At 46.8% G+C, this 17400-nt stretch overlaps 1 protein-coding gene across 3 annotated transcripts; it reads right to left on the bottom strand.

Annotated features, from left to right (window-relative positions):
- Nucleotides 1-5061: 5061 nt before the first annotated feature.
- Nucleotides 5062-15642, bottom strand: ehd2b (EH-domain containing 2b). Of its 3 annotated transcripts, XM_066703761.1 has the most exons (9): nucleotides 15542-15638; nucleotides 15284-15431; nucleotides 13964-14527; nucleotides 13624-13800; nucleotides 10146-10243; nucleotides 9294-9517; nucleotides 8912-9100; nucleotides 7892-8056; nucleotides 5062-7786 (listed from the first exon to the last, which is right to left on the bottom strand). In XM_066703761.1, the coding sequence occupies exons 3-9, from the start codon at nucleotides 14188-14190 to the stop codon at nucleotides 7205-7207; spliced, it is 1662 nt and encodes a 553-aa protein (XP_066559858.1). In that variant the 5' UTR covers nucleotides 14191-14527; nucleotides 15284-15431; nucleotides 15542-15638; the 3' UTR covers nucleotides 5062-7204. The 3 variants fall into 3 exon arrangements, with proteins under 3 accessions (XP_066559858.1, XP_066559857.1, XP_066559856.1); XM_066703760.1 differs by having other exon boundaries at nucleotides 13964-14530; nucleotides 15284-15642; XM_066703759.1 differs by having other exon boundaries at nucleotides 15284-15641.
- Nucleotides 15643-17400: the final 1758 nt, after the last annotated feature.

The following is a 17400-nucleotide window of genomic DNA, read 5'->3' as shown; positions in this document are numbered from 1 at the left end:
CAAATAACTAATTTCAATTTTGTGTGAGCCGAGAGAGAGAGAGAGAGAGAGAGAGAGCGCACCGGTTACAGGGCTTGTCATTGTTGGCATCTGGTGGTAGCTAATTCACTAAGGCAAGACTTGAGTTGAAGGGTGGCTATGGATATAAGAAACTTTTTCAAAAAGAAAAAGGATCATGAAGGCAAGGAGGCGCAGGCGAGGCTAGACCAGGTGAAGGATGAGGATGAGTTATCTCCTGTAGCTGTAGCAGCAGATGAGTCAGGACGTGAGAGTGCCACTGCCTCATCTAACATTAAATGCTCAGGTTGGTGAAGAAGAGGGCTCTTTAGATAGCTAGCTAGTCATATCATCTATGAAAACAAGTATTTCCAAGGCACACCTTTACATATGATTATAGCTATGTAAATCATCATAAATAAAACTAATTCTAACACACAAGAGTGTTTGACGACACACAGTTTGAGAACCACTGGTCTAGCTAGCCTGTACTCATTGTGATATTGTGGAACATGGGCTAAGCATAGAAAGAAAGACTGGATAAAACTGGATAAGGGTGTCTGGCAACAAATAATAATAATAATAATAATAATAATAATAATAATAATAATAATAATATAAAGAAAGTGGGATGACCTTACTTTTCCTATGTAGAATCCAACTGATAAGTCTTCAAGCCATAATTTGTTTGCCCTGAAGCATATGTATGACTCATATGCATCTCTGCCACTGATTTTATTTATTACCTCAGCACTGCCGGCGGTGGTGAGACTGCCTATGCCAGCTAACGACGCTGAATGTGGCGAGGTAGCCAGCTACCTAGCCAATTATTTTTCTAAGCATCAAGATGAATCCAGCAAAGAGACATAAGGTAGACATTAGGGCGTTTTTTTTCCACACAATGTGAGTGCTTATAGCCAAGCTAGATATTTATGATTTAATGAAAATATTCCAAGAACAATATCAGAAGTACAGCTAAAGAGTTGATGTCTAATTGACAATGAATAAGTCTAGCTAACGTTACTGCTGGCTGGAGATTTTTTTCAGATCAGTTTTTCTTTCCTTTTTTCATGCAAAATCTTAGTTCATCTTTTTTATTAATACTCATTAAAAAGTGCACCAGATTAATACATTTAGCTGTTCAAAATCATTGTTTTTCTTCTGGGGAGAATGCCCCCGGACCCCCCACTTTGGGTCTGGACTCTGGGCTAAGCCCCGAATGTATTGTAATCCTAGCAACGCCTCTGGTAAAGAGTCATACAATACTTGTCATGATTGAACAAGTCGCATAGCACTAAAATTCAGTTGTAATTCATAGTTGTTTTAGCTGCAGATTATAAATATAGCAACACAGTTTAAACAATAGCTTATAGTCAGACATAATCATCATGAATTGAATCAATGAAATGTGGCTGTGCCTGTTAAGGTCTGAGTCATGTAAATAGTAGGGATTCAAATTAACATTTACCTGTTGAATGTAATGTAAAAAGCAGATATCCCCCTAAATAGACATATTCAAAAGTAATTCTATATCACGAGAGGGCCATACACAATCACTATAATGGTGCATAGTACAATAAATATTAAAATCTAACCTTTCTGGTAAAAATAGCTTTTAATTGCTCAGGTGTACTGCACTTACTTTAGAGGACACAAGCTCAAGCACATAGTAAAAGTATGATGAAAATATGAAATATAATTGGTGTAGTTCCTATTCAACAAATGTTAAGGAATAGGGCTTGAAATGACTGACTGGCTGGCATGGACATTAATCAACAAACTGGCTGGCATCATCTTACTGGTACAGATAGTTATTCAGTATTCAGTATTTATTTATTTATTAAGTCCCAAAGGGCAAATGATTTGCTGCATGGTACAAAAAACAACACAACAGGAAAAAGCAACAACATACTGCACACACATTTAACACAAAAAGCAAACAAAGCAGACTCAAGATGTACTACGTGAGTTACCCATGATTTTTAAGGAAAAAATAAAAGTTTAAGAGAAAATAAACATGTATCAATTTGTTAACTGTATACTATTAACAGTTCCCCATTACCTACTGTTTCGGTTGCAGCCGCCGTCTCCTTCTTCCGATTCCTCCAGTTTGAACCGCTGGCATAGCTGCACTACTAACGAATCAGTCGGTGAGCCTCCTACATGTTGCTGCATCTCACTTTTAGAGACTTGACTTTTTTCCCCCTTAACTTTTCAGCCCCACCTTTCATTTTGTATTGTGTTGTTTTTCCATGATTTTTTACAACATTTGAATCGTCTCGTTGCTGTGTCACTGTCAGCGTGTGTGTAGATGAACGTCTGAATGCCGTGTATACACCAGATCTTCAAACAACTGTTATGGAAGTCCTTTGTGGCCCACCATACAGGGTGCTAGTCTCCAAAATGGCAAGTCTTGAGTTTGAATCTTTGTGGATCATTTGTCTTCTGAAGATCTGTTGCTTGTGCCAAGTTCAATTTAAAGTTAAAGATAAGTGGCCTCTTATGAAATACTACAGCATTCATGGCGACAGACCTCCACAGCTACCACATTTCTGATAGTGCTTTTGTAGGTTATATGTGAGGTTGTATAGATGGTTCAACTGGTACACAACATGGAAATGTCGCACTGTAATAAAAATTGAATTTAGATTGTTTTTACGCCCCGTACATATTTTTTCCATTGGCCGAGTATGTACATGTTGAAGGAATTACAATGTAAAAACTGCTTTGATCGCCTTGGAGAATATTTCCACTGTGTGGTCAGTTCAGATGTAGGCAGAATTGCCTTCGCAGAGTTAAAAAATAAAGACAAATAAATTGGAATCAGTGAAAACGTTATGCAGTGATTGTTCCATACAGCACGCCCAATGTTATAAATTGTAATTGTAAGACCATGAATCCCTGCCACTTGTCTGATGTGTAAAGTTATTTGTTAGATAATCTCTATAGCGACAGTAGTTAGACAGACTACAGCGATTCTGTTGCAAAAAGAAGGGAAATCCTTTGCTGTAGTTAGTACTATACATCACAATGACGTCAAGTGTCCGCCAGGGGGAGCCCGTGTATAGCGTGTTGCGGGTCTGCGCTGTGAGTGATGGAGGAACTTGGAAAGCCAGGGGTGATTCCAGACCATTAAGAGCCTCCACCCTGAGGAATTCCCTCTTCTTGGGCCGTGACGTCACAAACCAGGGGAGCCTCGCTTTTTTTGTTCGGCTGGACACAGCAGTGACCAGGAGAGAGAGTGAGGGGAATCCCTGCCTGTCATGATTTTATTATTATTACCACAATTATTATTTTCCAGCTGGAGGAGGAAGACACATTCCCTCACTGCCACGTGTGCAGAACACAAAAACTGTTTGTGTGTATGAGAGGGAGTGAGGGAGGGAGCAAAGGAGACAGACAGAAGAGGGATAGACAGAGGGAGGGAGGGAGTCGAAGAGACGGATCAAGCAAAGGAGAAAGGGGGGATTGGAAGACAGAGAGAAAGAGAGGGAGGACTTTCCAGATGACATCTTTACTATCATTGAAGTTCTCTCTCTCTTGCTCCCTTTCGCTTGCTCCCTCTCTCTCTCAGACAGGGTCTGCCCCAGTCAACCACAAACATCCTCTCCTCCAGTGCTAATGCAGCAGTGGGTCAGTGGTCAAGCTAGGGTTGGCTGAGCAGAGCTGTGTAATGGAGAGGAGAGGGGAGACAGTGTCCTAGTGTGCATTTTCCAGACTCATTACAACACTGCAACGTTTCAACACTGCAATACAGCACTCCAGCCATCAGACACCAAGCCCTCTGCCACAGAGAGAGAGAGAGAGGGAGGTAGAATACAGTGCAGTACACCAGAGGTTCTCAACCCTGATCCCAGAGGAACCCCTTCCCTGCTGGTTTTTGTTGCAAACAAGCTCTCATTTACTAAATTTAACACTTAATTGAACTAATAATTTGCTTACATTTGACTTTTTAAACTGTCACTGATAAAAAGTTGGTTCCTTAATAAGATATTAAGCCCCTTATACACATTTATACTTAACGACCCCTACTGTTCAAAATAATTTAGGAAATGATTAGTTACATTAAGGGTTAAATTTAGTAATTGAGAGCTCAGTGGGAACAATAACAGCAGGATAGAGGGTCCTCCAGGACGAGGGTTGACAACCCCTGCAGTACACTACATTGCAGTATAGCAGCAGGGTAAGGGGGTTAAGTTTTCTTGTGGAATTTATAATGCAAAAAGTGTGTGTGCGTGTGTGTGAGAGAGAGAGTGTGTGAGTGTGAGTGTGTGGGTGTGTTAGTGTTAGAGAGCAGGGTGGGGGGGATGTACTGCCTGTAGTTCCTAATAGGGGGATGTTGTGAGATTGTGTGCTGCCGTTTTTCTTTTCTACAGTGAAAAAGAGCGAGAGAGCGAGAGCTGGGATATTAATATCTACAGCCCAGCTCTCCCTCCCTCCTTCCCTCTCTGTGCATTCCTGCAGCCTGACTCAGAGAGCTCTCCACTGCTCTCTTTCCCTTCTCTCTCTCTCTCTTTCTCCACTGCCATCTGGAACAGTGTTTCTCTCTCCATTTCTCATTGCCCATTCTTTCCATACAGGGAGGGGAGGAAATACATACACACACACAGTCACATACACACTCAAACACTGACAGACACAACATACACAATCACAGAATGACAGGAATGTGTGTGTGTGTATTATATAGCAGTGTGTGTGAATTGTATGACAGTGTATGGGTTTTGTATTGCAGCAGTGTGTGTTTTGTATTGCAGTGTGTATAACATTAATTTACAGTCTGGAGAGGAAAAGAGTGTTGGGTTTGGCAACAGAGGGTCTGACTCACTGTTTATCTGAACGAACAGAGAGGGGGAGAGAGTGCTTTTGATTGTGCATAATCCGCATATTGGAGTTTCTGCTTTTGTGAACTTTCAACAGTTATTGTGCACCAGTCTGATCCAATAATATACCGGCTTTCCTCCTAGACCAGGCCGATCGAGTTGCTGCACGGACCAGCTTTATTCTCCTCCCAGTGAAACCGGGAGAGGATCATTCCCATAAGACACCACCAGGAATTCTGTGTTGTTAGAAACAGTAAATTTTATTAGGTATTAATAATAACTGTGAACAAGCACAAACAAATACACACAAACACACACACACACGTGACTGTGATTCTATACAAGAGAGAAAGAGAGATACAGACAGACACAAATGCACGCACGCCACACACAGACACAAACACACAAACGTAACTGTGACTCTATATGAGAGAGAGAGAGAGAGAGAGAGATGCAGACAGACACAAATGCGCGCACGCACGAGACATACACACGCACAGACACACACAGACACACACAGACAGAGCGCAGCGCAGCACAGTAGTCAGTGACGTGTTTAGCAGATGTGTTTAGCACTTTGTTTCGTCTTATTCCAAACCGGAGTCCTACAGAGTTTCTACAGATCCCTCTGTAAGTCCTCTCTTTGCATTCACCCTCCCGTAGGTTACAACAGTCCCCAGTGTACAGAACCGCCCCGGCTGACTTCCGCTCCCACTCTGATCTGACTGTTATACATGAGATCGCTGCTATTAGACACGCTGGCTGTGGGAATGCAGCTCCTCCTTATTTCTCTGTTAAACGAAGGCAGCGAAAGTGTTTAAAAGGTCCTAAACCTGCTCTTATCTGCCCGTCTTGTTCGCTGCAAACACACACAACTCCCCAGGGTGGGCAGTTCGGCTGACGCTGGTTGATGACATCACTGTGGCGCTGGCATTAAAGTGATGTTAATCACCTGCCGGTGTCGTTCACAGTTGTCCATCATACAAGCAGAAGCCAGCCTGGGCAGTTGTGCACACTGGGATCTGCTCTGGGAATTGTTGTATCCTACAGCTGAGAAAGGAAAAGGTGCCATTTGTTGGGTTAATTGAATAATGAGCTCAATCAAGCAATTAAGCCCAGGGCAGGTCAGGTAAACAGGATCCTGAGCAAGGTGTGGAGAGCGCAGTGCGACAGTGAACAGAAGGCAACCACGCCGTGTCCTAAACATGTTTCCCTGGGCGTGGAAAGCCCCCCAGCCAGTCAACATTATATCTCACCCCCCTCTAAAACCTCCATACACTAGTTCAGTGTAGTTCAGTCTTGTCTTGTGTTGTCTAGCCTAGTCCAGTCATGTTCAGTCCAATCCAGTCCAGTCTTGTCTAGCCTAGGTCAGTCAAGTCTGGTAAAGAAGTCCAATAAACAGGTGACTTTTTGAAGGCGTGGCCTATAGGAACCAGCTGACCTGGTAAAAAAAGTTTAAGAAGTTTTATATGTATATTTCTGTGACTGTGGTGTGCATCAGGACAAGGTGTGTGTCTCTTAGATGTTAAATAGTAATAGCAGAGTGAGAGTAAACAGAGGGTATTATCTTAGGGCAGTGAGAGTGGTAATATGAGGATGTCTCAGATTAAAAATGGCCTTCTGAATATAATGTTAACAGACAAAACAGACAATAATAATTCATATATTTTGTAAAAATTATATACTTTCATTATGGAGCTGATAAAGGGAAGGGGGTGGGGTGCTGGTGAAGATAACCTGCCAATCATAGGCCAGCTGTTGAGTTTTTGGTTTCTGTGCTTTGGTTGGCATTACGGTTTTCAGCTCTGCCAACTGAAAGCCGACCATAGCTCTCATAGGGTGTTCAGAGAGGATTTTATTTTTTTCTGGCGTTGAGAGATATGTATCGGTGTTATTGATCAGTGATCAGGTTATTGATTAACGAGAAGCTTAGCAAGCTGACTATAACCCCACAGCCAGGATCATTCTGGCAGTCTCCTCAGATATGGCCAGGTTCAGGCCATAGGTTCGACAGGTTATCTGCAGTACTGGCTGTGGCAGATGGGAGTTTGGAGGGATAACAGGTTAGTATCCTGGGGTGTTGATGTTAGTCATAAAGAGATAGAGCAAGGGAGGTTTTTAAGATCTCTAGACAGAGAGAGAGAGAGAGAGAGAAACACAAAGAAACAGACAAGAGATATGGAGACGGAGTGAGAGAGAGAGAAACGGACACAGAGCGACAGTTAAAGTGAGACACTTATAGAGAGAGACATGAAGACAGACAGAAAGAGGGGGGAGACTGCCACACACTCAGACACAGAGACAAACACCCCCCTCCCCCTGACCTCAAGGACCCTCCAGCCTCTTCACCCCCACTACACCCTTTCCACCCCATCTGCACACCCCTAGGCATCAGAGCCCTTGTGGCGGCGCTTGGAGGGGGGCACCAGGTGGGGGGGCAGCTCGGGGGGCAGCCCGTGACCATCCAGCTTGGCCTCGATCAGGTGGCTGGCCAGCGCGAACTCCTCGTCGTCCAGGTAGCCATCACGGTCCACATCCGAGAGCTTCCAGATGCGCCCCAGCACAGAGTTGGGCAGCTTGGTGCCCACCATCCAGCCTTTGGCCTTGGTGCCGCTCAGTTTGCCCTCACTGGGTGCCAGGTTGTAGAAAATCTCGTCGTACTTGGGCTTGTCTTTGGTGACCACCCAGTCCAGGTTGCAGCCGCCGCTGCCGCTTCCCTCCTCGTCTTCCTCTCCATCCTCTTCCACATCCATGGGGGCGAAGGGATCCCCTTCAATGAAGGGCCCCCCCCTCGTGCCCAGGAATGCACCACCCTGCACCCCCGGCTGCCCCCCACCCTCCAGCTCCTCCTGGCGCAGCAGGGGCATCAGCTTGGCAATGTCAGAGGTCAGGAACTCATCCAGCGCCGCCATCAGGGCCGGCTTCAGGGGCTTGAACTTGGAGAAGTCGTGGGCTAGTAACTGCTCCTATAGAGAGAGAGAGATAGAGGTCATACAGAGGGAGAACAACACGCAGACACAGACGCATAGAGACACACACTCAGTGACACTCTCTCTCTCTCTCTGGCGGACCTGCATCTTGCTGCAGTCGGGGAAGTCTCCGGGGGAGATGTGGTGCTGCAGCTGGATCTTGGAAAAGATGACAGGCAGCTGGTAGATCAGGTTCTTCTTCTTGTTGTCCTTCCTGAACACTGATGGCATCTCCTGCTTTAGGTAGCTGATGATGTGAGCGTGCACCTGAGGGGGGGAGGGAGGGAGAGAGAGAGAGAGGGGAATCAATACACAGTCACTATAGGTTAACCCACACACACTCTCAAACTCTCTCTCTCTCTCTGTTTACAGCTGGTCTCCATGAAGACTACGGCCTGGGGCTCCTAAGCGGTGGAGAGTACGGGGAGAGAGTGGAAAACCATAGTGGAGGAATGTGTGACAAATCCCTCTCTCTCCCTCTCACAAGGCCATAACCTGGTGAGTTCCTTCTCTCCCTCAGTCTGTTTGCAATACAGCAAATCCCTCTCTCTCTGTCTCTCCCTCATTCACGCACACTCTACATGCTCCACAGCTTTATCCCTCTCTGAGAGCACCTAATGAAGGACTGAGTGTCAGTGTTAATTAACTGTAACGATGCAGAGACTGTGGGGCTGTCACTCTCTTGTAAAGCCTGGAATTAAGTGAGCTATAAAGGTGATTGTCAATTTGTTATTTTAACATGGGGTGCTAATTACCCGATGCCAAATTGTTTGACCAGCTCGGTGACTCTCTAATTAGTTAATGAGAAAATAGACTTGGCTAATTAATTGTAGTCATGAGAGGGGTTTTTGATAATTAGTAAACAAGTTCGTGGGTTCCGAATTAGTTAAGGTCTCTAATTAGTTAATGAGATTCTGGCTCTTATTCATTAACAATAATCTAAGGTCTCCAATTAGTTAAGGAAGTGACAACTCACTAATTAGTTGTTTTCTGGGTCTTGAATTAATTAACAATGGTCTGGTTCTGGGATGAGTGAAGGAGTTTACCGCAGTCTGTGTGTCTAATTAATCAGCAAACCAGGGCAGGGGGATGGAGGGCAGGGTGAGAGTGTTAATTGTTCACCTTGACGAGCCGCGCCCGTTTGACGAGGTCGTTGAGCTTGCGCAGGGCGGCATTGCGCGGAAGGTTCTGAATGTCCGAGAACAGGTCCTCCTCCTCCAGCTCAAACAGGCGCCGGTTGTCTGCGACCAGCAGTGGCTCGGCCCAGAACGACCCGATATACACACGCACCACCTCTGGGGTACCGAACACCTGGGGACAGGGGGGAGAGGGAGAATGAATGTGCCATAGAGAGAAACAACACCACACACAAATAAAAAACACACAATCAAGGACATGCATACAGACAAACAGTACAGGCAACAAAAGACCAACACAGACTTAGACGGACTGCAACAAGAAAACCGACAAAACATTAACAATGATAAGGAAGCCTCAACCGCACCTTTCCCAGTGACCACATGAGGGCGCCGTAGACACGCATGAGCTGCTGGGTGCCCACCATGTCGGCTTTGTTGAGGACCACGCGCAGCTTGTCCTCGTTGCCTCGCAGCGCCCCGATGGCCTCTGAGAACTCGTCCGAGATCTCCAGCTTGTGGGCGTCGAACAGCAGGATGATGCGGTCCACCCGCTCCGCGAACCAGTGCAGCACTGCGGCAAAGTCATAGCCTGGAGAGGGGCAGAGATGGGGGTAAGAACACAGAAGAAAGAGGGATGAATTGGTGGGGGGACAATGGACAGGGATGGGGAGAGAGGGGTTAATACAGACGCACATTCCCTCGCCTTCCCTCTCTCCGCTCTGACCTCCATCGATCTCTCTCTCTCCCCCATGTCTTGCATTCCGACCCTTCCTAACATTCCTCCTTCCCGCTCTCTCGCTCTCTCAGTCACACCCTGCCTTACCCTCCCTCCTTCTCAAAGAATAACGGAGTTGAACTCAGAGAGAAAAGAGAGACAGAGAGGCCGTTAGTGTGTGGGGGAGCAGCCTCGGTCTCTCAGTACACTGCCTAGTACACACTGCACCGATCATGTGCCATACTGGTGGGTACCCTCTATATCTCAACTCCTACCTGGCAAATGGATCAGTTTATTATAGAGCTGGGGTGAGAGAGAGGGAGAGGTCAAACAAAGTGTTTGTGTGAACCATGATATCCTCCCCTCCTTTCTCCCTCTCCCGCTCTCTCTCTAACTCTACATTCCAGATGTGTTGTAAGAATTTAAAGAACTCCCCAACAGCTCTCTGTCTCTCTCCCTCCAGCTCTCTCTTTCCATTTCTCCCTCCCTCTCTTTCTCTCACCTCTGCTCACTCTCTGTTTGGCTCCTGACAGGATTCCAGGAGTATCGATGATACTAATGCTCTCCAGCACCTGATTGGACATCTGGGCACACTGGAACCTACACACAGATACAGAGAGAAGTCCCCAAATGAGCGAAACACAATCTCACAACAAAACACTAGACTATAGTATAGTATAGAGCCCAGACTGGAGCCAGCGCTGTGTGGACTATAGTATAGTATAGAGCCCAGACTGGAGCCAGCGCTGTGGGGACTATAGTATAGTACAGAGCCCAGACTGGAGCCAGCGCTGTGGGGACTATAGTATAGTATAGAGCCCAGACTGGAGCCAGCGCTGTGGGGACTATAGTATAGAGTCCAGACTGGAGCCAGCGCTGTGGGGACTATAGTATAGTATAGTATAGAGCCCAGACTGGAGCCAGCGCTGCGTGGACTATAGTATAGTATAGAGCCCAGACTGGAGCCAGCGCTGTGGGGACTATAGTATAGTATAGAGTCCAGACTGGAGCCAGCGCTGTGTGGACTATAGTATAGTATAGAGCCCAGACTGGAGCCAGCGCTGTGGGGACTATAGTATAGTATAGAGCCCAGACTGGAGCCAGCGCTGTGTGGACTATAGTATAGTATAGAGCCCAGACTGGAGCCAGCGCTGTGTGGACTATAGTATAGTATAGAGCCCAGACTGGAGCCAGCGCTGTGGGGACTATAGTATAGTATAGAGCCCAGACTGGAGCCAGCGCTGTGTGGACTATAGTATAGTATAGTATAGTATAGTATAGTATAGAGCCCAGACTGGAGCCAGCGCTGTGGGGACTATAGTATAGTATAGAGCCCAGACTGGAGCCAGCGCTGTGGGGACTATAGTATAGTATAGAGCCCAGACTGAAGCCAGCGCTGTGGGGACTATAGTATAGTATAGAGCCCAGACTGGAGCCAGCGCTGTGGGGACTATAGTATAGTATAGAGTCCAGACTGGAGCCAGCGCTGTGTGGACTATAGTATAGTATAGAGTCCAGACTGGAGCCAGCGCTGTGGGGACTATAGTATAGTATAGAGCCCAGACTGGTGCCAGCGCTGTGGGGACTATAGTATAGAGCCCAGACTGGAGCCAGCGCTGTGGGGACTATAGTATAGTATAGAGTCCAGACTGGAGCCAGCGCTGTGGGGACTATAGTATAGTATAGAGCCCAGACTGGAGCCAGCGCTGTGGGGACTATAGTATAGTATAGAGCCCAGACTGGAGCCAGCGCTGTGGGGACTATAGTATAGTATAGAGCCCAGACTGGAGCCAGCGCTGTGGGGACTATAGTATAGTATAGAGCCCAGACTGGATCCAGTGCTGTGGGGACTATAGTATAGTATAGAGCCCAGACTGGAGCCAGCGCTGTGGGGACTATAGTATAGTATAGAGCCCAGACTGGAGCCAGCGCTGTGTGGACTATAGTATAGTATAGAGTCCAGACTGGAGCCAACGCTGTGGGGATTATAGTATAGTATAGAGTCCAGACTGGAGCCAGCGCTGTGGGGATTATAGTATAGTATAGAGTCCAGACTGGAGCCAGCGCTGTGGGGATTATAGTATAGTATAGAGTCCAGACTGGAGCCAGCGCTGTGGGGATTATAGTATAGTATAGAGTCCAGACTGGAGCCAGCGCTGTGTGGACTATAGTATAGAGCCCAGACTGGAGCCAGCGCTGTGTGGACTATAGTATAGAGCCCAGACTGGAGCCAGCGCTGTGGGGATTATAGTATAGTATAGAGTCCAGACTGGAGCCAGCGCTGTGGGGATTATAGTATAGTATAGAGCCCAGACTGGATCCAGTGCTGTGGGGACTATAGTATAGTATAGAGCCCAGACTGGAGCCAGCGCTGTGGGGACTATAGTATAGTATAGAGCCCAGACTGGAGCCAGCGCTGTGTGGACTATAGTATAGTATAGAGTCCAGACTGGAGCCAGCGCTGTGGGGACTATAGCAGGGGTTTTCATACCAGTCCTGGAGTACCCCCTGCCCTGATGGTTTTTGTTCCAACTGAGGTCTGAATTGCTTAATTGAATCCTCAATTGCCCAAACACAGCAATATACCATTCAATTAAGTAATTTAGACCTAGGTTGGAACAAAAACCAGCAGGGCAGGGGGTACTCCAGGACCGGTATGAAAACCCCTGGACTATAGTATAGTATAGAGTCCAGACTGGAGCCAGCACTGTGGAGACTATAGGAACTATTCTAATTTGCAGTATACTGTTCTGAAATGAGGGTGCAGTGATTTAGTTCAGTGAGTTAATGTGAAGTCCAGAGTGGGTCCACACCCCCTGACCGCCCCTCCCCAGACCCCCTCCATTGTTATAAAGGCTCTCAATGCTCTCAGCTTCCTGAAGGAAAATCAAAGTTGGTGCCAGACAGTAACAATACAGTGCACTAATCAGCGCCCAGCTTAAAACAACACAGGGACTTCCTGCTCCCCTTTTAACGAGCTTAATGATCTCACAGCATTCCCAGGATGGAAAAAAAAAACAATAACAAAAGGTAAACAAATGTGCGCGCGCACATACACACACACACAGTGAAAATGACAGAGACATCCAGAGAAAGACAGATACAGAGACACACAGAAATGTGAAAACACAAATACACACAAACACACACTCCCAAATACCCCCAGACAGTCACACAGCAGCTATCCCCAATATCACTACAACCAGCTTCCATTTTCCCTCTCCATCCTCTCTCTCTCCCAGTCCCCCTCTAAACCACTGCTTGCCCTACACTTCTCACTCTCTCTTTTTCCACCCCCCTCCCTCTTTTCTGTACAGAGGTTAAAATCACCATAGCGCCAGTTCACAGCCTCCATAGAGAGAAACAGCAGCTCATAACAACACAATAAGTCACACAGCTTTAAACTGTGCCCCTCCCTCCCTCCATCTCACCCTCCCTTCTCCGTTTCTCAGTTTTTTCCACATATAAGGTAACCTCCTCCTCCTCCTCGTTTCGGAGTTCTGGCACAGAGACATGAAATCCCCACTGACGCGTTTCTCACCCTCTCCCTCTCCCTCTCTCCTTCTCTTTTTCCTGTTCCTCCTCCCTCTCTTTCTTTCTCTCTCTCCTGCTTTCTGCCTCTTTCTCCTTTTCACTTGTCCTTGGAAGTTGTACTTTTCTTTTCTCCCACCATTTCTCCTCCTCTTTCTCCCTCCCTCTTTCTTTCTGTCGTTCAGAAGAGTCAGTGATAGTCCCTTATCTCCTCCCGTCCATGACATCTCCCCGCTGCTCAGATTTTAAGCAGCTATTTAAGCACAGACTATCCTCCAGCTGTTGCCTTAACCACACATACACACACACAGTATTAGACAGTCAGTCAGTCTGTCAGTCAGTGTATCAGACAGTCAAATAGTCAATTAGTTGGTCTGCATTTCAGTCAGTCCCACAGTACTTCAGTCAACCAGTCCCTCTCATCTCCTCTCCCTCTCCCTCTCTCTGACCTGTTGAGGAAGGTGTTTCCGAAGGGGTTGAGTTTGCGGAAAGGCTTGTTAGGGTCGACAATGAGGGCATTGCCGGGGATGATGGACTCTACGTCTCCGTGCATGATGGCAGTGAACGAGTCGGTGGTGGGCTCGGGGCCCACACGGCTGCCCGGCACGTCCTGCTCCAGGAGATACCTGCGGGGTGGTGAGTGGGGGGTCAGGTCATTCACACAATACACCATAGACTACAGCACATGGTATGGCATGGTAGTGTTATGGAGCTCAGTACAGCACAGAGCATCACACAACCAACCAACAACCAACAACCAACAACCAACACTCCGCCTCCCTCCCTCACCGTATGAAGGTGGTCTTGCCGGTGGAGTACTGCCCCACCACCAGCACCATGGGCTTGTTGTCGAAGTCGGCGTCCTCCAGGCTGGGTGAGTGGAAGTCCTGGAAGTAGTAGTGCTGCTCGAGAGGCAGCAGCTTGCGGCGGTACAGCGACTTCAGCCCCTCGGTCACCGTGCGGATCACCTCGGGGGCCTTCCGCCCGCGGTCGCCACGCCGGCCCCAGCGTGACATGGCTGCCACTGAGGGGGAGGAGAGGATGGGAGCGATGGGATCTGGAGTGGAGTGGGATGGGGTGGGGTTATGTCAAATGGAAGAGGGAGGGTGGGTGTGGGTGTTGGAAGAGTCTAGGAGGTTATGGGAGTGGAGCTGGGAATTGGACTGCAGTTATGATTGGGAATGGGGTTAAGATGTGGAGGGACAAGGTGGATGATGTTTTTGTCTGTCTGTCCGTCAGTATGTGTCTGTCAGTGAGTGTGTCAGTGTGCACCTCTCCTTCCCCCCTCAGGCAGCAGCCTTGTCTCTGTTGAGAGAGTGGGATCTGTAACCTGACAGGTTTTTCGTTCCAAAGCTGCTGAAAATGAAATGAAAATGAAAATCAGGTTACAGAGAATGAGCTGTGGGAAAATGCAGAGATGGAAAGAGAGAGAGGAATATTGGACAGAGAAAGAAGAGGGAGCGAGAGAGAGAGAGAGAGAGAGAGAGAGAGAGAGAAGGAGGACAGAGAGTGAGAGACTTTCTGGGCACAGGCTCTTTTGCGTGACAGTGTAACATTCCCTAGAAGAGTCCAACAAGCAGACAGATAGACAGGGGAATGGACAGACTGACAGACAACAGCTACTGGAACTCTGGAACTACTGGTTCTGTCAGAACAGAGGGAATAAAACAGGAAGACTGGAAAAAAGAAAGAACAAAAAATAAAAAGTAAATGTAAAGGGAGGGGGAGAGAGAGAGATACTGAAATAGGGAGAGAGAATCCGTGATTTATTTCTTTGACAGGCTAGCAACTCTAATGGGCATCAGCTGATCACTGTGTCTGTGTGTGTGTAAGTCTCAGTGTGTGAGTGAATGTGCCAGTGAGGGAGTGTGTCTCAGTGTATGCGAGTGTGTCAGTGAGTGTGTCTCAGTGCGTGTCCCTCTGTTCCAGCTGGCACACTTGCAAGAAAACTGCACTAACAGCCTGCAGCCTCATTTTACTTAACAACCCCCTCAAACACACGCCTCACTCTCCCCCCTACACACAACACGCAGGCTCCCTTCTCTGGCTGAAGAAAAATAATACATCACTAAACACTAACAAACAAATAAACAACTGAAGCAGACTCACTGTGCCAGTCTGTACTTTTTCTTTCTTCCTCTCTTCTGCACAATCCCTTGTTCCGTCCTCTCAGGTCACCAAATACAGAAAAATAACATAAAAACTAATCCAACGCAATTCTCTCTCTTTCTCTGGGAAATCCCTGGCTTGTTCACTTCTGAAGCACAAAAAGCAAAGAAAATGAAGATTCAGTTGTACTCCCAACTCTCTCTGACTCTGTGCACAATCCCTCACTCCTTTCTCTGCTTAAAGAGGAAAAAAACTCACTCTCTTTCTGCCTCGTCTCGTTCAAAGAGGAAAAAAAAACTTTTCTTCTCTCCTCTCTCCCCTTCGCTCTCCTCAGGCGGTCTATCTCAGGACAGTGGAGCTGGGTAGGTATGCGAGTCTGGAAGGGGTGTGGTGAGGGGAGATGGGGGAGGTGGAGGGATGGACCGATGGAAAGGGGGGGTCAGGCTACACCATCAAAGAGGAGGAGTGTGATTTTTTTTTCATCTTTTTTTCTCAATTGTGTAGTTTTAAGTTTTAAGTGTGTGACACGCGTGTTTTAAGAATGCAGAGTGCATGTGGTCGGACACTGAGCAGGGGGCTCTGTCTCTGCGGATGCCCAGTAGAAAGACATGCTGGTTTTAAATACACTACTGGGATAAAACTTTCTTTTTTTTTCCAGTCAACATCATTTGCCAAAACACCCCCCCCACCATGAGTACATACACACACACTCCCTTTTTCCCTCTTTATCCCTTTCTCTCAGTGAATTGATTAACAGATAAACAGGTCAGATAAAGAGTTATTATATAGGGGTTCTCTTCACCTCCCTCTCTTCCTCCAACCCCCCATCCCACACAGCCCTCTTTCACCTATCCTCACGGAAAATATTAAGCAAGGAATAACTTTTTTTCTCATCTCCATTTCTATAGACGTCTTGTGCTTTCTCTGCCCCTCCCTCCCTGCGCAGCATGCCCCACCCCAGGACAAAACTGTAAGACAGTACTATGAATCATTGACTGTGCACTGCCATCTGGTGGTGGTGGTGGGTAGAATTACAGGATGTGCTATACCCCATTAAACCATACTGTTTAGATCAGGGTTTCCCAATGTCTGATGATGGAGGGCCAATTTCTGGAGGTTGCATGGGATGGGGGGCCACAGTAGAAAATTAACCACCGTTGAAAACAAAATTTATGCCAAATCATACCTTTTTATTTCCTATACATTTCTGTTAGGGAACATTTATATCTGTTGTATTATTATTTCCCCCCAAATTACATGTGGAATTTGTAATAGAACATCTTAAAGTGTAAAAATATAGTAAAGGTTCAGACAAGCAGGGGTTGAATTTTGACTTATGGGGGGCTGCACCAAACATCCATGAGGGACGCATTTGGCCCCCAGGCCGCACTTTGGGAACCCCTGGTTTAGATAGTGTTATGCTTTAGGACAGTGGGGCTGACTGCAGACACCGGAATATACTTGTTTACGACACCATGTTGTTTGTTTCTTGCTGCCGTTATTGTGCTCTTACGGTTCGAGTTGTGGTGCTGCGGTCAAACCAGCTGCGATAGTGGTACTGGGTGCTGGTATGTTGTTGTGGTGCAGTACTGTTTTTTCCGCACTGGGCTGTGGCAGCATTGTGTTACTTTGTGCAGTATCCTTAAACCCCAGCAGGAATTTGAGCAAGAAAATGAAGATGGAGCACATGGACCTTTGACCCTAAACCAGCAAAACACGTGTCACATTAGCAATCAGCATTACAATCTGCAAAGCTGAGTGCATCCATACTTTACCGTAGCGCTACAATCTCACTTAAACAGCAGGACAGGGAGTAGTTTTCACATGCACAGTGGTAATGCAGTTTAAACCCAGTACACCCCATGACAATTGTGTGTGATCTCTCGACACCGAGCAGAGCAGTGTTACCTGACCAGACCTTAACCCCCAGACAAGACTGTTACCTGAGCTGTTTCAATGGTTACACCTGCTGGTGACCTTTGACTCCACAGAGGACACCCGTATGCCAGCATGGCAACATTACTGTATTGACATGAACACAGTCGAAATACAAACCACAGAAAAAACTCAATAATATTGATACCACCACTGCTATGAATACTAGTATTATTTTTGGA

The sequence above is a fragment of the Amia ocellicauda genome, chromosome 5 (genome assembly GCF_036373705.1).
Source record: "Amia ocellicauda isolate fAmiCal2 chromosome 5, fAmiCal2.hap1, whole genome shotgun sequence".
Lineage (NCBI taxonomy): Eukaryota > Metazoa > Chordata > Actinopteri > Amiiformes > Amiidae > Amia > Amia ocellicauda.
This window is presented reverse-complemented; position numbering and strand designations above follow the sequence as displayed.

Bases quoted from the DNA above. Each gene is read 5' to 3' on its own strand.
- ehd2b (XM_066703760.1), bottom strand. From the start codon at position 14,190: ATGTCACGCTGGGGCCGGCGTGGCGACCGCGGGCGGAAGGCCCCCGAG. The intron at 13,801-13,963 runs GTGAGGGAGGGA...ACCACCCCGCAG, and splicing joins GGCAAGACCACCTTCATACG to GTATCTCCTGGAGCAGGACG. The intron at 9,101-9,293 runs GTGCGGTTGAGG...CCCTGTCCCCAG, and splicing joins TCATGTGGTCACTGGGAAAG to GTGTTCGGTACCCCAGAGGT.